Source organism: Sclerotinia sclerotiorum, genomic scaffold, assembly GCF_000146945.2.
Source record: "Sclerotinia sclerotiorum 1980 UF-70 scaffold_5 genomic scaffold, whole genome shotgun sequence".
In the NCBI taxonomy this organism is placed as follows: domain Eukaryota; kingdom Fungi; phylum Ascomycota; class Leotiomycetes; order Helotiales; family Sclerotiniaceae; genus Sclerotinia; species Sclerotinia sclerotiorum.
This window is the reverse complement of record NW_001820831.1, coordinates 715,999-741,541: the sequence shown is the minus strand read 5'-3', so window position 1 is coordinate 741,541 and position 25,543 is coordinate 715,999. Positions and strand designations below refer to the sequence as shown.

Here is a 25,543-nt window from a genome sequence, read left to right as displayed (position 1 = left end):
GGTTTGAGGGGTTAGGGTGGGAAGGGAATGGAATGGAATCGGTAATGGGACGGGATGGGGGGATTTGAAATGGATTGGATGGATGGGTTGGGATGGATGGATGGAAAATGATAGTGATAGGGTTTAAGTTAAAACTACCTCTACTTAATGAAATTAAATGATATATGTAAAACTTTATTTAATTTATTTATGTATGCGCGCTTCTTTTTAGTGGAGGTGGTTAGTGGTGGTGATGGTGATATTGGCGATGGTGTTGATAATGATAATAATGAAGAATCTACAACTTTTATTGGTTTAAATATCTAGTCACTTGTCGCTTATTGTGTATATGACAAGATTGTATATAAAGAATAGAAAAATGTCAGATATAAAATAATTAGACTTAAGGATAAGATTACTTATCTAGTTATCTATAATATACAAAAGTATACTGTAACGATACTGTACCGGAGGCAGCGGCTGCCTGAGGTTTCGTCTGATTGGTAGTTGTGGGTTAAGGCTTTATCACTAGTCTTCACTTGGAAGTGAAGTCGTTACTAGATCAAGTAGAATGTAGGTAAACTAATTGATAACTAAGTTGAGCACGAAGCTCCTAAACTATGAAACTACTCTGACTATATACTGAACAATAAAGGGGGCCCCTAGGAGCTTTCTGGCTCCTCAAGACTCCTTATCACGCGATTTCTGATGGTGCGTGCGCATACGATCTTCAGGTGACCAAGATCACATACTAATTCGATGAAATCTGATCGTGTTTGCACACGGCCTAAGCTCTCCTAATTAATCAGTTTGCTACCATCGTAACACCATCAATCCTAATGGTGAATCGTGACATATACGAATTCAAATCCTGTAAGATTAATATTAATTAAAAGATGAGTTTTAATAAAAAGTATTTCATCCAGAGTATTAAATTGTTACGAGGTTTGCCGTCTAGATCACGTGGAAGTGCTCTAGGCTCTCGAGGTGGTTTATAACTAGGCGTCAAGCAGGGACTTAAAGTAATGACAATAATGCAATTCGTAACTAATAGTAGAGTATACTAAATGATTGATCTTGAGCACGAAGCTCTATACAAAAGAAATCCATCTTGATTATATAGTCCTTCGTGCCTATGGTTAACTAGGAATCGTCGTTCCTGGGAACGAGCGTTCCTGGTTGTTCCTAGGAACGTTCGTTCCCCACCGTTCCATCACATGTTTTATGGTCATATGACATACTAATCGTTTTGGACGTAACACCATCCCCTTCTTAGCTTAGCGTTCGTCCCTGAGCGCTTATAACTAATCTTGTATACTCTGCATTTGAAAATTATCGGAACCCTTCTGGTCTTATTTCTGTACTATACCTACTTTTCCTATTACTACAGCTCGTCGAAAGTGTAAGGAAGTAATCCGTCTGGCTCAATCAATTGAACAGAGTGGTGTGGAGATGATTCCTTGCAACTTTTGTCGTGAGAATGAGCTTCGCTGTGTAAAGGATCTAAGTAATTCTGAGCGAACACGTTGTTCTGAGTGTATGCGGGCTCGTCGTTCTTGTGATGCCGAGTTTGCTTTATCTGATGACTGGGATAGAGAGGTTCCTCGCGAAGGTGATTGGGAAGCTCTTGATCGACATGAGGAGAAGTTAGATCGAGAGGAGGAGGCAACCATGTCGAAGTTACTCCGTCTGCGAAAACAAAGGAAATTTATAAAAGAGCGTCGCAAACGCATGGCTGATAGAGGTCTTAAGTACCTGGATGAGCTTGATGCTTTGGAAGAGAGAGAGAAATTGGAGAATGAACGTGTGGAAAGAGAGAAGGAACAAGCAGGTACTGGTTCGTCAATGCCTGTTGCGGTTAATTCGAATGTGTTGGATAATTTCGATCCTTCTTCTTTCCTGAGTCTCTCAGAACCCTTTTCGTTTCAGAATTCTTCGGGTCCTTTTTGGGGAGATCCGGATAGCGTTGGTGAAATGCCTCCAACTTCTCAGGGCAGCTAAGATCTTTCTTGAGCTCCCAAGTGTTTTCTGAATATGGGTAATCCAACCATTTGATCAGATATTTGATCTTGCCTCTGATATATTTATAATCTAGTATAATTTCAACATCGTATATGGCGTCTGGATTGACTGGTTCGATTTCCGTTATGGGCGCATCGGGCGCTTCTGTTGGTGCTGGTTCGAGCAAGGATATATGGAATACTGGGTGAATATTCATGGTGTGTAGTAGTTTTAATCTGTAGTTGATTGGTCCGACTATCTTATCGATTTTGAATGGTCTTAGTTTCTTGTGATCTAGTTTATCGTTTGGTCGTTTTGTTTGTATGTTTCTTCGAATGAGATAAACTTTATCCCTCTCTTTAAGTGTAGGTCCCATACTACGTAATTCGTTGTAGTACAACGCTGTTCTTAGAGCGATGAACTATAAATCCAAAGAAAGTTGTGCTTGTAGTTCCTTGATTTCCGTGATATCTTTTATAGCTTCGTCTGCATTCGTATCTTGTAGCAATAGTGATTTGTATGCTAATAGATTGAACCTAAAGTTAGCATAAGCTGGCATCACTTTTGTTGTTTTTGTTTTTAATGTATTATATGCGAATTATATCAAGGGTAATAGTTTAACCCAATTGTCTTGTTTGTAATTGATATAGCAGCGAAGATAGGCTTCTATCGTTTGGTTCAATCGTTCTATTTGGCCATCTGTTTGTGGATGAAAGGCTATGGAGAGCTTTCTCTTGATTCCAAGCAGTACTATAAGGATAGACCAAAATTTCGATGTGAATAGCTTGTCCCTATCTGAGATAATCTCATCTGGTATATTGTGAATGCTAACTATATTCCGCATGAATATATAAGCAAGGTCATCTGCTGTCCAAGTTTCACAGAATGGTATTATATAAGCAAACTTGGTTAGTTTGTCCGTTATTACCAAGATGGAGTCGTACTCCTTCTGGGTGACTGGGTCTTTGGATAATGATAGTTTTACTACAAAATCCCAAGCAATGGACTTCCATGGTTGAGTAGGTAGTTCGGGGGTCTTGAGCTGGCTATAAGGTGTGTGCTGGGCGGCTTTATTTCTTATGTAGGTATTGCAGTTCTCAACTACGTTCTCAACTATAGTCCTCATCTTTGGAAAGTAGACTTTTTTCCTTATTCTGGCAAAGGTTCTTGCAATACCTTGATGCCTGTGAGCTGGGAGCTCATATTGTTTTATGACATAATCCTTAGCTAGATTGGAGGGTATATAAAGCTTGCTATAAAAATGGATGAATCCATCTTCGATGGTGAATTCTCTTTCTGGATTGTCTGGTATAGCTAGGATTCTCTTAGCTGTAGTATCTGTTGAGTATTCTGTCTTTATGATATCTTTGATAGTATCATAATTTATTCCTGATGTAGCAGCAAGTTGTGGTTTGTTGTGAACTAAAGTGTCGCCATCCTGCTTTAGTATTGTATGTGATTCGTGTGTTTTGTTTTGTAAGTATTCTGGTTTTCGGTTGAGAGTATCTGCTCTAGCATTTTCGTTTCCTTTGACATATGAAATTCTGAAGTTGTAGGCGGCCATGATTTCCGACCAACGGACCTGCCATCTGTTTAATTCCTTCGTTGTAGTGAAGTAAACCAAGTTCTTGTGATCTGTATACACCTGCACTGTGTATTTTGATCCTTTCAAGTACACTCTCCATTCCCTAAAAGCATCTACTATCGCTAGTAATTCCTTGTCGTATATCTTATAATTTAGTTTGGCTAACGATAGCTTGCAGAAATGGTAAGCGACTGATTGCTATTTCTCATTCGAGCCAGATTGACTCAACATTGCTCCTATTGTATAGTCTGAGGAGTCTGTTTCCACAATTATTGGTAATTCTGGATCAAATGCTCTGAGGACTAATTCTTCTGCGAATGCTTCCTTGAAGCGTTCGAATGCTTCTTGTGCTGTTTCTGTCCATCGGAATTCCCCTTGACTCTTCTTAATGATCTCGGTCATTGGAGCGGCTATCTTTGAATAGTTCTTAATGAATCGTCGGTAAAAGTTGGCGAACCCCAGGAAGGATTGTACTTCCTTCACGTTGGTTGGGGGTTCCCATTCTATAACTGCTTTTACCTTGTTAGGACTTATCTTGAGACCTCCGGAGAATATGGTATAGCCTAGGAATTCCGTTTCTGTGATGTGAAATTCACACTTGCTGGGTTTGCATTGGAGGTCTGCCTCCTTCAGTTATTGCAGAACCTTATAAATGTCTTTAATATGTTGTTCTTTCGTTTCCGAGAATACCAAAATATCATCTAGATAACATATATAATATATATCTAGATACTTCCTTAATACATTATTGATCAAGTGTATACATGTTGCTGATGCGTTTGTTAATCCGAATGGCATAACCTGATACTCGTATAATCCGTATCGAGTTCTGAATACTGTTTTCCATTCTTCACCTTCCTTCATTCTGATGAGGTGAAATCCGTTTCGTAGATCAAACTTGAAGAAAATTTTAGCTTTTCCTAATCGATCCCTCAGTTCCGTAGCTAAGGAAAATGGGTACCGATCTTTGATTGTTATATCATTGAGTTTGCGATAACCTATATATAATCTATCTATATCATCCTTCTTTGGTACAAATAGTATAGGGCTAGCTGTTTATGAGGTTGATTCTCTGATCCATCCCTTTTTTAATACATCGCCAATATAATCCCTAAGCGTCCTTAGGTTAGAGGCTGATATTGGATAGATTGGTCCAAATGGAGACATCTTGCCTTCCTCCAATACTATCTCGTGATCCCATGGCTTGTATTCTGATAAAGCTTTATAGCCTTTTCTTTCTTCGAATAGTTTCTTGTACTTCTGGTACTGTACCGGTATTGGCGTCTCGTCCTGTTTCTCTATAGAGGTGGTTTCAAGCAACTTCTTCTGCTCGTTCTTCATTTGTACAGGAGGTTCATCTTCCTTCATTGTTAATGAAGGACCCTGGACTGGGCGTCCTACATCAGTGGTACTGTTCGCCTTCAATTTTCCACCGTGTATATTCAGCCTCGCAGGCTCTAGCGTATCTCGTTGATCGCTTCTCCTCGGAAATGATATGGTTTCCGATGACCAATCAATCTGGGGGTTGTGTGCTTTCAACTATGGCATCCCCAGAATGATCTGTTGATTCCCTAGTGGAACAACATCGAATTGGATAACCTCCTTGTGCTGGGTTATACTCATCCGCAAAGGGTGAGTCTCCTGCAAAATCTTTCCGTCCAATCCGGCTAATTGTCCATCAACTAGCTGCAATTGATATAGGGTTCGTTTCGCCTGAAGCTGTACTCCCAAATGCTTCACAGTTCCTGGTGCAATAAAATTTCCCGTGGCCCCTGAATCAATCATGGCCCGGATTACTCGTCCATTTATCTTCGCATTGCAGTAAATCTGTCCTGCCTGACCTGCGATATTTAATTGTCCTTGACCCAAAACCTTGTTGTGGTCAATTTGGTCGATTTGGTCGATTTGGTCAATTTGGTCGATTTTGTGTAACTGACCATTTAAATGATCATGTGACGATAATTTTTTCGACCTTCCCTTCTTGTAGGGTCTTTTTGCTTTTCTTTGAGGAAACCATCCTGTGGCTTCCTTATCTGATAGGTGAATTCTACAGGATTCATCATAGCAAGCTATTCAGCTCATTATCGTATGTTCTATTGACGGTATTTCTTTCGGATCTTCTTTGATAAAAGGAAATGAAGGGGTTCGTAGACACTCCAATTCATATCGATCTATAGTGTTCAACTGTTGACCTGAAGAATGATTATATGAACCCAATTAACCACTCCTCAAGAGTGGCGTCACTTTTGGGCAACAGTTATGAGCCCGGTTTGCGGTCCCATGGTCCAGTGGTATCATTTATAATTTCCACTACCAGCGCAACTTGCAATCATCATATTCTTCAGTAAAAAGTTACATTATCGATTATATCGCATCCAATGAGAGTTACTCCTAAAAACTCCAAGCGAGCGATCCCCATGCACCTCGACGGAACAAGCCTCTGAAGAGGGGTAGAGCCAATCAGATGCTCTCAGAACCCTACTCTTGCATACATGCCCCAGAGTCTAGAAAAAATGTTAGACAGTAAAAGGCAGAGGACTATGTTATCCGGCCAATCAACTCAGATCGGATCAGCCAATCATATCCAGGAATAGCCTCAAAAAAATAATGGCATATCCTGATTCGGCAATCCCTGAGGGGGAGTGTTGACCTGAAGAATGATTATATGAACCCAATTAACCACTCCTCAAGAGTGGCGTCACTTTTGGGCAACATCAACCCTTCCTGGTCTTGTAGTATTGCATCAATTTCCTTTTGACGTTCTTTACGTTCGTAACTATCGTCTTCGATTGGATATGAAGCGTATAGTTGGGGTACAAAGGTAGCATTGAGTTGACCTTTGCCGAACTTCTTGTGATAACCTCCTCCTGATGATCTCTTGCTTCGACAATCCCTGGCCCGATGGCCTGGTTTGCCACATTCGAAGCATAGCTTATCCTTGCATCTGCGTTCTACCTCTTCCTTAAATAATTTGTTCTTAAACGTTGCATCCAATTGCATTGATTCTCTATAAGATTATCTGTTTACTCGAGATCTTCCTTCATTCTTGTGGTACTTACCACGATCTCGGTTTCCATAGACATTGGAAGATCAGCGTTCCTTCTGATACTCGTAAAGCATCTCATCCGCCTTAATAGATTCCTCGATTAATTTGTTTAGGTCTTCCCAAATGCAATTGCGATCCAGTTCTAGCCTGACCTCAAACTTGAGCCCTTTTCGGTAATGGTTCATCGTCGCGTTCTCTTCCCATCCAATGGTACCTATATACCTCCTGAATTCCACAATGTACTTGACTGCTGACCCTGTTTGCTTGAGGCTATAGATCTTGGACTCAGCGTCACATAATTCATTGATGTTCCCGAATACTCATCATATCTCTCTCTTAAACCCTTCGAATCTCCCAAAGATAGCTTGAATTAAATACATTCGCTTCTTAGACTCGCTCAAATTGATGAAATAATCCTTGAGGTATAATTGGATCCACTTAGCAGCTTCTCCTCTGAGGTAGAAGGCAGTCCAGACACTTTTATCGGTATTATGATTGAACTTATCCTGATTGAATTGGAAGTAGATCTCAAATTGAAATAAGAAGATTTCTAGCTCTTATCGATTGCCTATGAATCGATCTGGTAGGGCAACTTTAAGAATCTCGGTGACGGTAATCTCCTTGGGGTCTTCGATACCTCCCATAGCGATGTCTCCGTCCTTATCGGTACTTTCGGGAGTGGCCTGGCTAATCGTAGCGGGATCGCTGAGCTATGGTATCTTGGAAGACATAGTATCGTTACTTATCGAATCGGTACTTGAAGCAGTAATGGTGCTCAAAGTGTTACGAGGTTTACCGTCTAGATCACGTGGAAGTGCTCCAGGCTCTCGAGGTGGTTTATAACTAGGCGTCAAGCAGGGACTTAAAGTAATGACAATAATGCAATTCGTAACTAATAGTAGAGTATACTAAATGATTGATCTTGAGCACGAAGCTCTATACAAAAGAAATCCATCTTGATTATATAGACCTTCATGCCTATGGCTAGTCAGGACCGCGCAGCGGTCCATAACGTGACTTTAATCACGTTACCTTGGTTTAGTCATGTGACGCGGCATAGAAGATAGCCGTGATTGATTGATTGATTGATTGATTGTGTTTATCGTCATAGGCCGTAGGCCCACGCGCCTTGGCGCGTGATAACCTTAGCCATCTATTCCAGTTTTGGACAAATGACGCTCAGAGGAGAAGCCTCTGAGTGGTTTACTAGCTAGCTAGGGGGAGTATTTATATACAATTTAAAGGGGGCTAGGGCAGGGTTTACATGATTGCCTTCGCAGGGGGGGTTTGAGCCGGTAGGCCTTTTGGGGTTGTAATTGTGGTCATCCTCGTCCACTAGATCACTGGCTCTTGATCTCTCTCCCTTCCCCTCATACTATTAAAACATTGTACTCGAAAACCCTTCATCCCTGATCCCCTTCCCGATACCATCAATCCAATTACTCCTTATATACCAGAACGTACTGTAATCGCCCACCGTCAGGATTGCCTCGTCCTCATTCTGATCATCCTGCCAATAGAAAGCTTATGAAGGAGCACCAATCCTCATATAGCGTAACTATAGCATGCACAGGTAGTGGCTTGTACGGGTGTCCCGATTCCGTAAGTAGCATACCTCCGCTGAATGAGAGCAGAGTAAGTTTCGTCATCAGCTCAGGTCCTTCAACAGTACTCCTCCGGTGTTCCCGTATGGAAGGTATATAAATTGTTGTCGTTTCAGTCGTGTCGATCATGGGAGGTATACAGTATATAACATATACGCGTCAAAGATGTCGAGTTGTACTATATGTTCCAGAGGAGTCTCACTTTTAAGAAGTGAGATGATTTCGTGGCGTATTGTCGTAGATGATGGTGTTGTCCTCTGTTTCGTAATAAAGGTAGTGTTGTAGAGAGCGCATTTCGATAATGCAACTGTCAAAAAACCGCAAACGGGTAAAAACGTCGTGATCGGGCGCCTCTTCCTCTTCCAATTACCACGACTCCATCAAATAACTCAAACTTAGCTCTGCAGACTCTCATAAGAGAGCTGGAGGTTCGTAGGATGCACCGCGTACAGGTGTTGAGTCTTCGCATCCCAGAAGATAGCCGTCGTAACATGTAAGTTGTTTTAAACGGGGTTTGAGGGGTGATGTTACACCGGGTAACAAGAAGACGCTCACGTGCTACCAATATCATGTGACTGACTCAGTAAGGATCAGCAAGCTCAGTACTGAGCCATACTGATCCTACTGATCAGCTAGAACACGAAGGTCTATATAATCAAGATGGATTTCCTTTGTATAGAGCTTCGTGCTCAAGATCAATCATTTAGTATACTCTACTATTAGTTACGAATTGCATTATTGTCATTACTTTAAGTCCCTGCTTGACGCCTAGTTATAAACCACCTCGAGAGCCTGGAGCACTTCCACGTGATCTAGACGGCAAACCTCGTAACAGGTGAAAGGAGGAGGATAGGGAAGGGAGAAGAAAAGGAAGGAAGAAGAAGGAGGGAGAAGAGAGAGAGAGAGAGATAAGAAAAATATAAGTTTATTTTATTATTATTATTGTTAAAAGGAATAGAAGTTACCGGTACTAATCACGTGTCGTGATTAGTAATACGGTTACCTAAACAGGCTAGATTAGATGAACCATAAGCAGGCATATTGGTCCCCTCCGAGGATACCAAGAGGAGATCTTAATATGCCTACACACGTAGTAATATAGTCAATATAGAGGCCTCTTCCACCCAATCTTTTAATAATTATAATAAATAGTATTATAAGATCTTATAATCTTATACTACGATGTTACGTCCAAAACGATTAGTATGTCACATGACCATAAAACATGTGATGGAACGGTGAGGAACGAACGTTCCTAGGAACAACCAGGAACGCTCGTTCCCAGGAACGACGATTCCTAGTTAACCATAGGCACGAAGGACTATATAATCAAGATGGATTTCTTTTGTATAGAGCTTCGTGCTCAAGATCAATCATTTAGTATACTCTACTATTAGTTACGAATTGCATATCATTATTGTCATTACTTCAAGTCCCTGCTTGACGCCTAGTTATAAACCTACTTCGAGAGCCTAGAGCACTTCCACGTGATCTAGACGGCAAACCTCGTAACATACGATTTGAGAAACTTAAATATTATATAATATATTTTAATTATGAATATTTATAAATAAAGTATTAAATAGATGCTGATCTGGTATAATTAGTGTATATAATGATACTAGATACTAGATACTATGTTTGATAATGATTAAGCTGATGGCTTTATTATATATGATCAATTAAGATATTGATCTGTGTCCGTTCTTACCTCCCCTTCTCTTTTGCCTCCCCTCTTAACTCCCCTCTTACCTCCCCTTTTACCCCCCCCTACAACTGCACACCAACCCCACCACCGAACCTAGTCTACTCCTCTCCAAACCTCACCAAAAACAACGACACCAAAACAAAACCAAGCGCCATAAACCCCAATCCAGAATTTTCCCACTCAAACCCCAATTTGCTATATGCATACAAGGACAATCCCGCCCCCAGCACCACCATACCCGCAGTATTCCGCACCAAAATCATAACCGCCATCGCCATCGTAGAAACTGCATGTTGCATATATATACAGGATTTGGGACCACGGAATGGATATGTGTGAACGAAGTGAATGACTTCAATTTAATTACTACTGTAATAAAGAACTAAGCGAACGCGAAAGAGACTAGCTCTTTTAGTAAGTCTATATAAGACTTACTACTTTCAATATGTAGCTAGCTCTTTAGACAGAATACAATTAGACATACAGGACCTACGTAATCCGTGGGTGCTACGTCTTCCGTATCCTTCTCGTACCAACAGGATATGATTTTCTGTCCATCCACACCAATGGGCAGGGCCATACCATCGAGAACCATAATAAGTATGCTTAATCTATATTCGGGTTTTATTTCTCCTCCAGCTATGGTTTAGATCACCCATCTATATGTCACCTCCGCGCTGCTCTGGGGGAAACTTATCAGTTATAGCTAGTTAACCTGATTTTCGTAGACTCATCATGTTTTTCCTGATGAATAGGTGAGCCTGCTTTTTTGGTCTCTGCTATTTTAAGTGTAAATTTCTCTGCGACGTTTAGATGTTGGGGTTATTTCCATCGGGTTTGTAGAATCCTCGTGCAACAAGTAGGACTTGAGACTTCAGTTCAACCCTACTAGTTTCCGCGAGAAGGAAATTTAGAATAACACAATCTGTGAACATACCATCTATTTCCAACATACAAATAAAATAAAATAAAAGTATGAAAATACATTTCGCCAAATTCTTTAAACCTATTTGCGCGCTATCTAGAAAAGAAACCCCGATGTTATCAAAGTTATATGAATATAGAATTTTCTCATAAAATTACATGTATCAAACATTACTTACTTATGTTGTATCTACCCAGGCAGGAAAACTAGAACTTTGATATTCCATTTTCAAGATAAGAAATGTCCGTTTTGAGGTATACTATACCAATAGATATTTCATGTCAGACCAACAAGTTCCAACCAGGCCCAACACTTACCAACAATTGCTAATGCTTGTGATGAATATACATGTAAGATGTATTTATCCCCGAAAGATTTGATGATAACCCAATATCAAGAGTAACAGAGATAGATAAAGCAATTCAAATCCGCATAAATCACTACACTAACAGTCACCCAGATCTCAACATCCTAACATTTCACTCCTATCTTCCCCCTCCATACCAACCCAACAACCCCTCCCCCTCAAAAGAATATCTACCTTCCCCATCACCACCGCCACCACCCACGCCAAAATCGACACCACAACCCTCCTCATCCAAAAAGTCCAACCGAACACCCTACCGCCCCTTCGTCTCAATCCAAACTCCACACGCTGATGACCTCCCCACCGCCATCCAACCATCCCAAGAAAATTTTTAGGAAACCCACTCCCGCAATCCCGCCAGTCACTCACTAGATTACCGCGCATCGCCGTGAGAGTGGCGAGTTAGTCTGTGCTGCCATTGGCATATCAATGAGAAAAATGCATTTCCGACGGCTCCGCCTAAGATTGAGGCGACGTGGAAGCCGGGAGGGTGAGAAGAGGGAGTTTGTGAATTTTGTTTTGAGATAGCTTTTTGCCGAGGTGGGTTGATGAGAGGAGCTGTGTAGTATGCTATGTATGCTATGCTATGCTATGTATGTTTATTTTCGAGTCTTGTTTGTACGGTAAGTGAATGAAATTAATCACTGAAATGTTCCAAATAGTTCCCTAATATACTAGCCACTCATCCCTCCTACCATCATCAAGGAGTAGCACGTCTCCTAGTGCAATTTGAAGAAAAAAAAAGCAAAAGAACTCCACCTAGAATACTGGAGCGAGGCAGAAGAAGCAGCTGCACGAGAAGGAGCTCGATTCTTGCTAGAGAGAAACATGGCTGGAGTGGAGACCGTTGCTTAAATATTGTATTTATGGAACCAAGGAAAATATGAGTGAAGAGTGGCAGGAATTATGTCATAAGTGTTTACCGCAGGAACAATATGCGATGGTAGGATTGATGCATTTACTAAATTGATTCTTACTATCTAATCCTGTCTCTTCGTCCTCACATTCCGCTTTTACGTGTCTTCGTATATTCATATGCTTTTTGTTTCTCAAGGAAAACTTTACCCCTTAACTTAACTCCCTCAAAAATCTTGCGTTGATCGATAATACTAACTTCTCGATTGCAGTGGAAACCAAAAAGGGGCGTGTGGACAGATGACGCGGTAATGCCCTGGGATTTAGGGGTAGAGAACTGAGTATGAGGAATGGATTATGCAAAATAGATGATCCTTTTAGAGAGCCCAATGTAACTCTAGAATAATAATCTTCAACACAACCCCGAACCTCCACCCCCACCCCTCTCCCATCAAAACAATCCCAGGGTACCCATCCACTAGGTGATCTAACAATGAAAAGAAAAAAAGATATCTCACACCACCAACTAAAAATCACTTTATCCACATTTTGGTTTTCAAGTATCTAGAGCTAGAGAGATCAAAGAACCCAAGAAACTCCATCTAAACTGTCAATCCGAGAACTGATAAATTTTATAAGATATATAAATATCGCACTAGCAGCTCCACTAAGAACCATATAACCACCCAGCATATTCCCGCTCTTCCATACATAATTGAAACCCACAAAATGCATACTAAATAAATCAAGCAGCTCGAAAAACGGAATGTAGATCCAGATTCGCTGGGACAAAACTTTTGTATATTCATCCATGCCATCGAAATTACTACCTAGTATATACCATTTCATTTCATCCCGCCGCATTCCAGACATCTCCTCAATCCTTGCATCCACTTCAAACTCTCCATATACTTCCGGCTGGTAAAATCCACAATCCCATTCTCACATCTCAATCCCATTCTCACATCTCAACCACAAATTCACATCTCAACCACAAATTCATATCTCAACCACAAATTCAAGTTCAAGCTCTGATACTTTTTCCTTCCGAGTTCCTACCGAAGATACCTGACAGCTTCTCTGAAGATGCCTATAAATTAAAGAGAAGTAAAGTATAGACAAACTGTAATGCTCCATATGCATTTGAATTCCCATTCCCATTTCCATTCCATATACCATCTCACCCAATCTTACCTATACCGAATCCTTCCAACCAAACCCTAAACAATGCCCAATAAAATCGCTTAGGGTGAAATTGAGCAAAAAAAATAAAACTCGCTCCCGACTCCATCGCTAACTTAAAAATTCGTAGTGTAGCCCATGTTGGATACCAGGATACAATATCTGAACATAATTCATGTGCCCATGTCGCAGATAGTTGAACCAAAATGGTATTCATCATTCCATGCCAATGTTTTTCCTCCCAATATGCTATTCATCCATCCCACATGCCGAATCGCCAAAGATGATGATGAATGACAGACTCCAAATGATGCCAACAAAAACCCAAGAAAACAAAAGAAAAACGCTGCGTTAGCTCTGAGAGCTGAGCTGGCTGGTGGCGAATTTGAAATTGAATGAGAAGGAATAAGGTGAAGGTAAAGGTTTTCGATTTTGTTAAAAGGAATGAAAACGAAGCAATTTCCCTCAATTACTTGAGGTATTATTTGAAAATCATCGCATAGACCCTCGAATAGTGTAAATACCAACTCTTGACCGAAATTTTTGGCGTACTGCAATGCTTAAAATAGCCCTAAATCTGTTAAAAGAGCTGCTCTTCTCTCTCGGCGCTTCGTAGTCCCTCGTAGTTCTGGTGGCTCCTCCAATATGTCGTCGGCCATACTGGTATTGCCAAACTCTCGTTTCTTCCCCGACATCATAAATCGAATTTGTTCATCTTTCCCACAAAGACCTTCGGTCGCAAAATCGCAACGTTCGAATTCCATGATTCCACCCCTCAAGGTATCGCAATTTGCAACAATCAAGTCTTGACCATCATTGGTGAAGTCGAAGCCTCCAATCTCCCCTAAGAAGCTGAGAGTCTGTTTACTGTCGAAGGTTTCAGCATCTATAATATTGACATAATCCGCTGGTTCTGCCGCGACCAAAATCGGCCTACCAGTACCCAAGGGAGAAAACTTAAGTTTCCTGACGCCAGCCATATCTGCAGCAATACTTGCTACGGGTCGATTCCAATACCGAGCATCCCAAATCTTCACTTGCATGTCCTGGTTTCCAGTGGCTACCGTCCATCCGTCCTCAGACCAGTCACAGGCGAATCCAAAGTCAAGATGACCCTCGAGTTCTTGTAAAACTTGGCCTGTTTCGGAATTGCAGATCATAACTCTGCGAGTATCGCCGACCAATACACGTAGACGTCGATCGGGTGATACGGCTGTGCAGTTCATAGCATGATCATAATAGTGATCTGAGATGAACTTATTAGTAGTAACATCAAGAGTTCTAACGCCCGTGTCGTTTGAAGCAAAAGTAACTAAAGGTGACGAAGATCTCGAAAGATGAACTTGGGCATGGTTTGTTATGTCGTTGGGATGTTCTGTGATTAAGCCTTCAACGTGTTTTGCATCCTTATGGGCCCTAGTACTAATCAGAGCGTATTGCCCCTCAAATCCACCCGCAACAACAAGCTCGTGGCCACTGGTCAGAGTAGAGATTTGGCATGCATTGGAGATGGTATGAAATGCCGATAGCCTTGGATTTCCCAGATCCATCAGCATACGGGGAATGGATCCAATGGTGGGGTCATAATGCAAGACCTTTGTTTTTGCAGCGTATGTTACACAGTTTTGCGAAAGGCAGCTAATTAGGTTGCGCAATTGAAAATGACGGATGTGAACGTCATGTTGAAAATCCATTCGCCGAAATTTGAAGTAGTTATCGCAGTTTGCAAGTCTCAAACCTAACTGTCGCGGCTAAATTCTATCAATACAATACCTAGGCCAGAAGCACGAGTAAACTTACATAAAGCTGTGGGCGGTTGGGGTATATGAGGTTGGTATAATTCTTATAGGTAGCCCGACGCCTTTGCCTGGCTTCCAGTCGTGTCACACCTAAGTCTTTCCAATCGATTCTCTGTATATCACAGTCATCGCCTTGAAGGTCACACCTTCGCATGGGCATAAGATCTCGGGCAAGAATATGACTAGTGATAGCAGCTTGCGAGGGAACCCCCTTTTTGGAATGCCCTGGGACTCTGCGGGGTACAGTTGTTGCCCAGTCGCTAAGAAAGTCGCCGAGATTCATGTTGAGCTGGCTGTCAACTTGAGCTACGTCAGCATCAGCATCAGTGTCAACGTCATGGTCAGCATCATAGTCAATGTCAGGGTCAATAACATATTCAAGACCTTGATTAACATCAGGCCCCTGGCCATTTGATTCTGGCCCAGCGGATAAAATAATTGGTGTCTCCTCATCTAGGAGTGCTAAATCCCCTTCTACTAGAAGAGGAGGATCTGGCATAAGGAAATCATTAACAAATGAAGCAGGGGGTAATGTACTCTGATTGTGATTTATGAACGTATCATAGTGTTCATCCGGGGCCGACTCAAAATCACCATGTTCCTGCCCATCCTGAATATGTTGTAGTTGTTGTGAAACTTCCGACATTACAGCCGGTAAATCCGTAGTATTATTGACTTCGAGTAAAGGTAAAGGTGTATCTCCCTCATACGGGAATGAGTTACCCCCTACCCCTGTTGGAACATCCAATTCACCCAAGGATGTTTGTGTAGAGAAAGAATTGGGTAAAGATTGAATTTGAAGATGATGGTGCGTTCCTCCCAGAATATACTGGCCCATTATCCCGGAACCTACTGCTTCCATTGCAGCGTTGAGTTGTTCTGCGTGTGAGGGTATCGTTGTCAAAGGCGCTCCTCCATCTGACATATCCTGATCTGATTCTTCCATCATATCCTCGGGAAAGGAACGGCTTCCTGGTGTATAGGCTCCGCTAGGGCCGTTGAGGATCATACTTGAATTGCTCGTCGGTGTTGCTAGCGCAAAAGGGTGATTTGTAGAGGGAGTTTCCGGTGCATCTAGTAATATGCGACCACTGGATGAATCATTCTCGATATTGTCTGTCGAACTTCCGTGAGGGGGAGTCAGTGGAGTGGGAAGCATTGCGCCGTTGTCTTCTCTGCTACACACAAAGAGTCGGATATCATAGACAGGAAGGTCTCGCGGGGAAGTATATTGTGTCGGAGTAAGAGGTTATTGTGGATGAGCATGAGCATGAGCATGAGAAGCTGAGCACAAGCTAGAAGAAGTAATTTGTGGCAGATTAGGGAACCAGTTGAATGACAATGACAGATTTGGGATCCTTAAGCTGTACAAGATGCGCGATGCAATGTGCGATTTGGTGTTACGAGCATGGGCGGCCTCGGCCTGCCGAATTGGTAAATGTGTGCTGCAACTAATGATGAGATTAGTTTTGGATTGGATTGGATTTAGAAATTACGCTTGAGGAACAAGTGAGCAACGAGAGAAACGGGATGTGGTGGCGTCTCTTACGGTTGGAGTGGGTGTGGGAGCTATAGGATAAAGAGGTTGGAGTGTTCAAAATTGGGTTAGCTAGATGGATGAGTTGTGTTGTATTATCATTATTATTATTATTATTATTATTTGTTAGCATGAGTATTAGAGTGGCATGCGGTCTTCAGCGGATCAAATCCACAATTGGAAAGTGTGAAATGGGGGGTGAAATAATGTGTAAGGGTGGCGGATAGTGGGGTTTATGGTTTATGGTTGTGGTTTACGGTGACGGTTTATCTGAATTTAGTTTCCGATGCTTATTAGTGGTCAGGTTTTTGGTTGGCTGTTGAACAAGTGTATAATGAGTAGCATCATAAAAGCGTGGGGAGTTATTTTTATGAAGAAAGAGTGATATGAATGAATATGCCGTATGACTGAGTTTTGGTATATATTTTATTAGAAATCGGCTTAAAATGTTGTATATATCCTTTCTTCCGAATAGATAATCAAAACGAAAGGAAAATTGCTGTGCTGAGGGAAGGCAAGACAAGGCAAAGAACAGCAATTCAGTAATACAGTAAGACTAAACTATCCGCAAAGACAGCTTGTTTGATACCCACCTATTACCTATCTAGTCACAATGAAAATAAAGAATTGAGCAAAATTATCTGTCTAAAATCATTATCTAGTATCCCCAGGTATGTATTCCCAGGTATATATGTATGTACAAGTATGTACGGAGTATGTAAGATCTTACAATATGTATTATGAAAATCGCAGTGGGAGAATATCCACTACTGGAATTGTCATCCAATAATCACCCCTTCTCCACACAGACAACTCCATAACCCTACCAAAATGCACATGAGTCTGAACCAGAAATGCTGTTTTATGGTAGATAATGTATCCAGCAGATATGCGAGATGGTGATTGAAGGATTAGGAGAATGCGCAACGGAATTCACAAGACACAATAATAATCTCGTCCACAGCATAAAACCGCACCGTCACGAAAACCTTTTCTATTCCTCACCTCCTCTCCCCTATATAAATTTCTGATATCAAGACTTCCTAGACTTCTTTCAAAATGATATGATATGATGTTATCATGCTAGATACTGGGTTCCGAATTGGGATTGGATATATTATACCAAGCCCCTCCTGTTGTCCGCACCACCCCGACCGGAATAAAATATGGCAATCGGCGAAAGAGAATGGTGTATTCTTATATCGTGCTTGGATGCCGTTATCGAAGTCTTGTCAGTGCAGCTATCAGTCTCTCAGTAAGCCTATCGTATGTCCCATATACTATCACACTATATAGGTGAGTCCGACTATCAAAGTACACGTCCTGTCTTGTCTTTATTTTATCGGAAGTTCGCAATCAATTAACTATTAAATCTACCTAGCTACGCCATTCTCCCGCGCATTTTCCCCATCCGCCATTCCCCCATGAAAAAGAAATAAAGAATGCTATCTTCTCATTTCCCCGATGGTGTGCGTTGCAGATGCACGATATGCGGTATGCAGTATAAACGCATACGGAAATTCCTGCATGAATAATTCGTGGGCGCCTTTTAGAGCGATGCGGGTTCAAAAACTATGCCTGCAGCTGTAGAAAAATGATGGGACGGCAACCCCAGCTCTCGGAGCAAAGTTGCGAACGCGTCGTGCAGCTCCTGTTGTCGTATCACCTAATGCACCATAGGGACTTACGGATGAATGAGGTGGAGTGGATGGTTACACTCGTACTTGATAAAACCTCATCATCCTACACATTACTTTGTTAGAAACGTAACCTTTTCGTTCTATCCAAACCTGGAATGAAAGCAAAAATCTTGAGGAGAATTGACTGCTCAGGTTAAGAGCTTCCTATAGATTCCGCATTTGTAGTATTTGTGATAGGAAATACCTCCGGTCATTTGTTGTCTTTTTCTTTTTTCGATAAAGTCATCTGCGAGAGTTTGCAGCTGGTTGGTTGGACAAGAGAGGGATGTCTTTGGATTCTCAGCCACGAAGCATGCTTTTAATCATAAATCACATTGTTCAATTTGTCTCAGAAGAAGAGGCAGGTATTATAAATACTTCCAAAAGGTTGTCAATATTGTTCAAAAAGCAATTATCAATGCTTATTCATGCGTTCCGTTCTCGGTATTGAAAACAAAAATGATAGATTATATTTTCCGACTTTAACCTACATATTTGAGACCTACCTACGGCTTCTCGCATGAAACCAGAATGGCTTTTCGGTCGGTTCATCATATAAAGTTTTCGGATTGTTCCCAATATCTACCATACATTGAGATTGTGTCAATTCCGCTCCCAAGCGGTTGAAAGCGTCGAGGGGGGAATTGCAAGCACCACTGCAAACACCCGTTGTAGAAGGAGCGGTGTGGGGGAAACCATGGGGAACATCAAGATATCTTTGCTTTTTCTTCTGCATTCCCCCCAATCTCCCCTCTTCGCTTTCGCTTCATTCCAGTATCGAAAAAGTTCGCTTGAAGAAGCAAAGCAATACAACATATCCTCCCACGCTTTCATAGGATACTAGGGTATATGAGAAGTAGTCCATCTTTATGCACCGAAATTCTTGTACTCATCACGTGTGTTATATTTCCGCTGAAAGTACCCGAAGGTCTCACAATCTCGGAGCAGGACTTCGGGTCTTGTTACTCGAGATCCGAGAACTCGGGAGAAGCCAGGTAAAATTGTCGAGATCTCGGTTGTTGGTAGGGCAAGAGAAGCACTCGAGACTTTGCCTTATCATTTCGTGCTATGTGAGCCATTTTTAATGATGTGGTGTATTGAAGTCTCTTTTCCTTTTCGTCAAGTCTCACGTACCTTTCTGCGTTGTTTGTGAGGAGAACTTGAGCCGCGCTGCATGTCAACGGTCAGCCTCGCGTGGTACATGCTTTGTTTTCCCTTAAGCCTTGAATGATCTAGCCTAAAATCATGGCTTGACTCCCGCTGCAGATCTAGAGACTATGGCTTGAAGTGTACATGCAATCTTATTAAATTACTTCTTTTTAGCGCATCGCGTGACTTTGACCTGTGGTCTCACACATTTTTGCTTCTTTCTAGCCTTGCGTTTCAGCCCTAAGCACCCAGAACACTCTCCGGTGAAGAAATTCGTTGGGGAATTAGACAATCCCGTCTCTAGCATATATGCCGAGCCGATACAGGGCAATGACACTTGTCTCATCTGAGGCTTCCAGCCACTTTTCCGAACCGAGACAATTGCAGCACACACATTCCGCATTCGTCATCTAAATGTCAAGGCATGACTCAAAGCCCTGCTTTGGCCGTATTCCGATTGGTACTTATCCATATGACCCCCCTTGTCCATTATTGTCATCTTCACGCCCGCTTGAGGAAATGAGTAGAATGTAGGATTTTATGCTTTAATTAAATGGCTAAAGTACAGCAAATAATATTTAGCAAAAGATTATGTTATAGCTAAAGCGCGATATCCGCTATAGCCTCATTCATATCCTCATTCACTGACGGGTATTCTGAGTTGCTACAACCACACTTCCGAATCTAGCTTGGCAATACTCCATGCAAAGATCTATCCTGAAATGGCAAGGAGAATTCATTCTCACCCCTTGCATTCTATTTTTATAGAAAAATACAGAATGCTATGTCAGATTTAGTAGTCTATGCAGTTTTTGCGGAGAACAGCGTGGTGATACAGTTGATCACGAAAACCCATAGGGTTGCCAGGCACCGTTTAGCAATGATGCCTCGGTGCTATAAACAACTAGACATTTTAGGATCAACGCACTGACTATAAACAATTTGATACAAAGTCTAGTATTATTAAAATCTAAATATTGTTGAAGAAATACTCAAAATATATACAAAATCCACGCTTAAAATATGCATACTAAACCACTGTTTGATGCATGACATTAGCCCTATAACTTTCCGACCTCTCCAGCAACTCCTCATGTGATCCCTGATCCACACATCTTCCCGCATCCACCAAGAAAATGATATCCGCCTTTCTAATCGTCCGTAAACGATGAGCAATAGCAATAACCGTGATTCCCCTCGCGGCCTTCTCAAGTCCATCTTGCAAGAGCTTTTCCGACTCCGCATCTAAAGCACTAGTTGATTCGTCTAGAATCAACAACTTAGGCTTTCGAACGAGCGCGCGAGCGATCGATAATCTTTGTTTCTGTCCTCCTGAGAATTGGTTACCGTTGGTTCCGCAGAGAGTCTGGTATCCATCTGGTAAGGCTGCGATAGTGTCATGGATATTGGCGAGTTTACATGCGGCGATGATCTCGTCCATGCTTACTTCATGACCGGGTCTAGCTCCAAATCCAATGTTGAACTCCACAGTTCCTTCAAAGAGCACGCTTTCTTGTGGTACTAGAGCGATAGAATCGCGGAAGGCGACATCTCGGTGCTTCGTCACGTCAACGCCGTCAATAATGATGGATCCAGTTTGTGGTGTGTATAATCGTTCGACCAATGAAATGATCGTCGATTTACCAGCACCGGATGGACCAACAAGAGCACAAAATTTTCCGGGCTGAATATCAATGTTCATGCCGTTTAATACTTGCATATCTGGTCTAGCAGGATAGGAGAAGTGGATATCCCGTAGTTGTACACTGGAGGCTCCGGAGGATGAAATTGGGGGTTTCGTTTCGGCCGTGGCCTCGATATCAGTAGATGGTAGATCCTCCACATGTCCTTGCATCTTATCCGATCCAATTTCAATGAGACTCAAGATTCTTGCCATGGCCGCCCGAGCATTGGAAAGTTCTGGTGCGAGAGCGAACATTTGACTCCAGAGTAATGCGCTGACAAGGAGGGAGAATACGACAATAAGGAATTGTGTTTGTGTGTAGTTGCCCGCTAGAATTTGTTTGGCACCCCACCAATATGCTAGTGCATTCACAAGATTTCCAAGGAAATAGGTTGTCGCCTGCCAAAGACTTGCTAGGAGACTAACTTTGAAAGTCTCCGTGCGAGGCCCTTTCAAAGATCTTCGGTAAGTCGCTAGTGTCTCTTCCTCAAGCGAAAGAGACGCGATGATCTTGATGGAGGTAATGGCTTCGACACCAATGTCGACTGACTGAGTATAAGCATTTTCGTGTCGATCCTCAAATTGACCAAGTACTCGAAGTTCCATCAGTCCAGCTCCAAGTAAGAGTGGTACTAGAGCCAAGCAGACAAGTGCTATTCTCCAGGCTATGATGTGAGTCAAAACAATTGCTGCGATGAGATTCACGGAAATGGAGAATAATGTGCCAATGACCGATCCGCTCAAACCAGCCAAAGCGTTACCATCCCTGGTAATATATGAGAGGAGTACAGCTGGTGTTCGGCCGTCAGATTGATGCCATTGAAGATCTTGTTCGAACAATGATCGGAATGACAAGACTCTCACCGTAAAAACAATTTTCTCGGAGATCCAGCCGAATCCTGCCCAACTGACCAAATTACCGAAGAACTCAATAATCGCAAGGATGAAGAATAAAAGTCCGTAGAAGTTTCCTCGGGTATCAATATAATTGGCGCTCTTGCAAGGATTCAGACTTCCAACTGTATTTCCGAAAATGACGGCTTCGCCAGAGAAAGCTCCGCCAACAACAACGGCGCCAACAAGGGAGATAAATATCATAAGCAAGTGTGGTCGCAATGCTGGAGCATAGCCCTTCATTAAAGCCCATAAAGATTTGTTCGGAGTTTCAGGTTCTTGTTCTTCCTCCGGCGAATCAGCGACGGCTTCTTCCTTTGCTGAGAATTCGGGTTTTCCCGCATCCCCAAGGGGGGCGCTTCTCAGGCTGCTCTTCTCAACATCGCCGTCGGTAACTGAAGTTGCTACAGATTTACTAACACTATCTATGCTAGCTCTTTCATTTTTTCCGGATGCAGATCCAAGGCCTTGCAATTTGACTAGATCAGCGTATGCTCCATTCTTAGCCATCAATACGGAGTGGCTTCCTTGTTCCACGATATGACCTTTGTGCATCACGATGATATTATCCGCGTTGGTGATTGTGGACAGACGATGCGCAATAGTGATCATAGTTCTACCACTAGCAATCTTGTTGATGGCCTGTTGAATACGTTGTTCACTTCTTGAGTCCAAAGAGGCTGTTGCTTCGTCCAAAATAAGAACAGCGGGATCCTTAACAAGTGCTCTAGCAAGAGCCACTCTTTGCTTCTGTCCACCACTTATCAAGCGTCCACTAGATCCGACGGTAGTTCCGTATCCATGTTGCAAGGCAGTAATGAAGGAATCTGCATCTGCAAGCTCTGCGGCTTTTCGAACTAACTTGGCTATTTCGACGATTTCCGGAGCTCGTGATTCTGCAGCAGTCATGAGATCTTTACCCTCTCTGACCTCATTTGCTAGATTTGAAAGTTCTGAACTGTTAAGTGCTGTCTTCAAATGCGCATGATTTGCATGGCTCGAGTTTATCAAGCCGTGTGCGATATTTTCCAAGAGTGAACGGTCGAGGAGAGATGGTTCCTGTTGTACCAAGCTAAGGTAACCTCTCAAATCACGGGCATTAACCTCGCGAATATCCTGGCCGTCGAAGAGAATTTGGCCATGCGTAGGGTCATACAATCTTGTGACCAGACCAGCGACAGTCGACTTTCCACTTCCCGAAAGCCCTATGATGGCCGTGCTCTTATTAGCAGGGATGGAAAAAGTAATATTATCCAGAACTGTAATCTCAGGCCTGGAAGGATAGGTGAATGAAACGTTCTTGAACTCGAAGCCTCCCTCTGCCTGTGGAAGTCGAATACCTGAATCGGTGGTGCCATCGATCAGTGGTTGTCGATCTATATCTACACGTAGCTTTTTGTACGAGGCGACAGCTGCTATGAACAGATGGAGGAAAGGCGCAACTTGACTCAAAAGCAAGGTAGCTGTTATCGTGTTAGTGTAACTCCTGCAGGCAAATTCAAGTCTTACTAACCCTCGACCAGGATAAAGATAACTGTAAAAGTAGCACCAACAGTGACGCCTGCAGTGTTGTTGCGCACAGAATTTGCGATACTTTTACTTCCTTGCCAAAATGCTAATCCGTTGGCGGAATAAGCAATGAAATACAAGAATCCGGACTGTATACCAATCGCCGTTGCTTTTTTCAAGCCTTCAGACCTCGAAGCTTTAAGTGCAGTAGAGAATTTGTTCTCCAATCGAGAATTTCCACCAAAAGCCTGCACCACAACGATGTTAGAAAGCGCTTCCGAAGCAATCGATGCGGCGGTAGCTGCATGGTCTGACATGAGTCCAGAGTATTTTTCGATATAATAAGTGCCAATAAACGACATCAGGAAATAGGCCGGAATCAACGACAGTAACATTGCTGCAAGCTTCCAGTCTTTGATGAAGGCTACAATATAAGCCGTAACGAAAAAGGAGAGACTGGAGAGGACTATTCCCACTTTCTCCGAAGTGCCGGAGCGAATTGTCTGAACATCGTTATTTAATCGCGAGGCGACTTCTCCAGGAGGCAAATCATCGAAATATGATGGTTCCTGTCGAAGCAAATTCTGCAAATAACGTTCGCGCAGTCTCTGGGCCAATCGCGCGCCATGAAGACTCCAGCATGAAAGATGCGCATAGATGAGAACGAATTGGGCAATGGCTAGGTATACGATGATGGCGATTCTGCTGTTGATTCCACTTTGATCTTCGCTGTCTGAAGACCCAGAAGACTCACTACATGTGGCTGCGTTGAAATCGTCGAGGAGCTGACCAAATAGGACTCCGATTAGTGGGAAGGGAACACCAGCTGCGATGGAACATATCACACCCAGCAATAGCGTGCCTTTATCAGCGGCAGATGGGCTACCGGCCAAAAGTAGGCGAGGGAAGGCAGAAATTTTCTCGGCCATGGTGAAGTGGTTTGCTGGAGTGGAGGAAAAATCTTTCAATCAGTATGTGTACATCCCTTTCGAACTACCTATTATAGAACTTGTCTTGTCTTGTCGTTGGATAAGAAACAATGCTAAGAAGAAGAATACTCCCACTATGAAACTTAGCCCGACATCGGTCTAGACATAGTGATTCATCATAGCAAGATTGACTGCAACCTACACATGTACTTGTACCTTCAAAACTAGTCAAACTTTTCACGATTAGATTTTTTAATTTTTCCATTTTACCGGGGCCAGACACAGACAAGGAACTCGAAAACTGATGCATTTCCATTTTCCTTGCTTGGCAATTCTGCGGTGACTCGAGTGGATGTTGAGAATTCCACTTGTTCTCTAAGAATTGACATACCTATGGATCCTAGCCAAAAAAAAGTCAAAATTTTTATCAGATTATCGGATCATCAGATTAGATAATAATTGGGTAGTGAGTGGGGTTCCACTAGCGTCTATCTAGTAGAAGTTCACTAAAATATACCACTAATAGAGATCCACTACTGAGCTAGTTGGAGTTGGATTAGCCGTGGATTCTGATAACTTCCTAGTAAGGTTACGTACGGAGAATGCACCTAGTATAGTAGGTCATACAAGGGAGTACATAATGATCCACCTAGTGACCCATGGACTTACGTTTACTTGTTATGTAAATTTTTGAAGTTGTTGCATGTGAATAAGGTGGTGGATGTACAGAGGTAAGTCTTACCATTTCCGGGTAGAATTCGTCCTGAAAGTTATGGATGAATGCATTTATGCTCCCGGGCATCCTTCTTTGTGAGGTTATGTTTGATAGAAAGTTAAAATTAATCGGTTAATTTTCTAGCTACTGGCTTCTAATAGGCACGGTGCGGTGAGGAAAGAAAGGTATGATTGCGTTGTTATGTACGTCATAAAGTAACTGTGATGCTCGAAAATGTAGTCGGTATCATAAGAGGAAAATGAGCGGATGTGAGGTTGCAATTGAGTTGAAGGGCCAAATCACGTTAGTATTCTCGCTGCTTCACATAATAGCATAATCCTTCGTGAGGAAGCACCTTGAAATCACTGCTCTCATAAAAAAATCTCGCTTCCCATA

The 25,543-nt window shown here is 42.3% G+C and overlaps 10 protein-coding genes across 10 annotated transcripts; 3 read left to right on the top strand and 7 right to left on the bottom strand.

The window, feature by feature from the left end:
• Positions 1-1,431: 1,431 nt before the first annotated feature.
• SS1G_04260 (hypothetical protein) lies at positions 1,432-1,980 on the top strand (the record flags this gene model as incomplete). Its single annotated transcript, XM_001594403.1, has 1 exon — positions 1,432-1,980. One exon carries the CDS (start codon positions 1,432-1,434, stop codon positions 1,978-1,980), a length of 549 nt encoding a protein of 182 aa, XP_001594453.1.
• An 827-nt stretch (positions 1,981-2,807) lies between these two features.
• On the bottom strand, positions 2,808-4,933 carry SS1G_04259 (hypothetical protein; the record flags this gene model as incomplete). Its single annotated transcript, XM_001594402.1, has 5 exons — positions 2,808-2,811; positions 2,925-3,726; positions 3,790-4,074; positions 4,330-4,462; positions 4,661-4,933. 5 exons carry the CDS (start codon positions 4,931-4,933, stop codon positions 2,808-2,810), a joined length of 1,497 nt encoding a protein of 498 aa, XP_001594452.1.
• Positions 4,934-6,035: 1,102 nt separating this feature from the next.
• Positions 6,036-6,565, bottom strand: SS1G_04258 (hypothetical protein; the record flags this gene model as incomplete). Its single annotated transcript, XM_001594401.1, has 2 exons — positions 6,036-6,069; positions 6,237-6,565. 2 exons carry the CDS (start codon positions 6,563-6,565, stop codon positions 6,036-6,038), a joined length of 363 nt encoding a protein of 120 aa, XP_001594451.1.
• Positions 6,566-8,116: 1,551 nt separating this feature from the next.
• On the bottom strand, positions 8,117-8,344 carry SS1G_04257 (hypothetical protein; the record flags this gene model as incomplete). The annotated part of the gene is made up of 1 exon (XM_001594400.1): positions 8,117-8,344. The coding sequence occupies one exon, from the start codon at positions 8,342-8,344 to the stop codon at positions 8,117-8,119; it is 228 nt and encodes a 75-aa protein (XP_001594450.1).
• Positions 8,345-10,021: 1,677 nt separating this feature from the next.
• On the bottom strand, positions 10,022-10,201 carry SS1G_04256 (predicted protein; the record flags this gene model as incomplete). Its single annotated transcript, XM_001594399.1, has 1 exon — positions 10,022-10,201. One exon carries the CDS (start codon positions 10,199-10,201, stop codon positions 10,022-10,024), a length of 180 nt encoding a protein of 59 aa, XP_001594449.1.
• Positions 10,202-13,812: 3,611 nt separating this feature from the next.
• On the bottom strand, positions 13,813-16,060 carry SS1G_04255 (hypothetical protein; the record flags this gene model as incomplete). Its single annotated transcript, XM_001594398.1, has 2 exons — positions 13,813-15,003; positions 15,053-16,060. 2 exons carry the CDS (start codon positions 16,058-16,060, stop codon positions 13,813-13,815), a joined length of 2,199 nt encoding a protein of 732 aa, XP_001594448.1.
• A 1,359-nt stretch (positions 16,061-17,419) lies between these two features.
• SS1G_04254 (predicted protein) lies at positions 17,420-18,268 on the top strand (the record flags this gene model as incomplete). Its single annotated transcript, XM_001594397.1, has 4 exons — positions 17,420-17,455; positions 17,676-17,843; positions 17,885-17,902; positions 18,179-18,268. 4 exons carry the CDS (start codon positions 17,420-17,422, stop codon positions 18,266-18,268), a joined length of 312 nt encoding a protein of 103 aa, XP_001594447.1.
• A 961-nt stretch (positions 18,269-19,229) lies between these two features.
• Positions 19,230-19,762, bottom strand: SS1G_04253 (predicted protein; the record flags this gene model as incomplete). Its single annotated transcript, XM_001594396.1, has 2 exons — positions 19,230-19,437; positions 19,581-19,762. 2 exons carry the CDS (start codon positions 19,760-19,762, stop codon positions 19,230-19,232), a joined length of 390 nt encoding a protein of 129 aa, XP_001594446.1.
• A 684-nt stretch (positions 19,763-20,446) lies between these two features.
• SS1G_04252 (hypothetical protein) lies at positions 20,447-24,432 on the bottom strand (the record flags this gene model as incomplete). Its single annotated transcript, XM_001594395.1, has 2 exons — positions 20,447-23,199; positions 23,508-24,432. The coding sequence occupies 2 exons, from the start codon at positions 24,430-24,432 to the stop codon at positions 20,447-20,449; spliced, it is 3,678 nt and encodes a 1,225-aa protein (XP_001594445.1).
• A 136-nt stretch (positions 24,433-24,568) lies between these two features.
• SS1G_04251 (predicted protein) lies at positions 24,569-25,507 on the top strand (the record flags this gene model as incomplete). Its single annotated transcript, XM_001594394.1, has 6 exons — positions 24,569-24,589; positions 24,959-25,048; positions 25,129-25,163; positions 25,309-25,332; positions 25,388-25,450; positions 25,480-25,507. The coding sequence occupies 6 exons, from the start codon at positions 24,569-24,571 to the stop codon at positions 25,505-25,507; spliced, it is 261 nt and encodes an 86-aa protein (XP_001594444.1).
• Between the last annotated feature and the right edge of the window lie 36 nt (positions 25,508-25,543).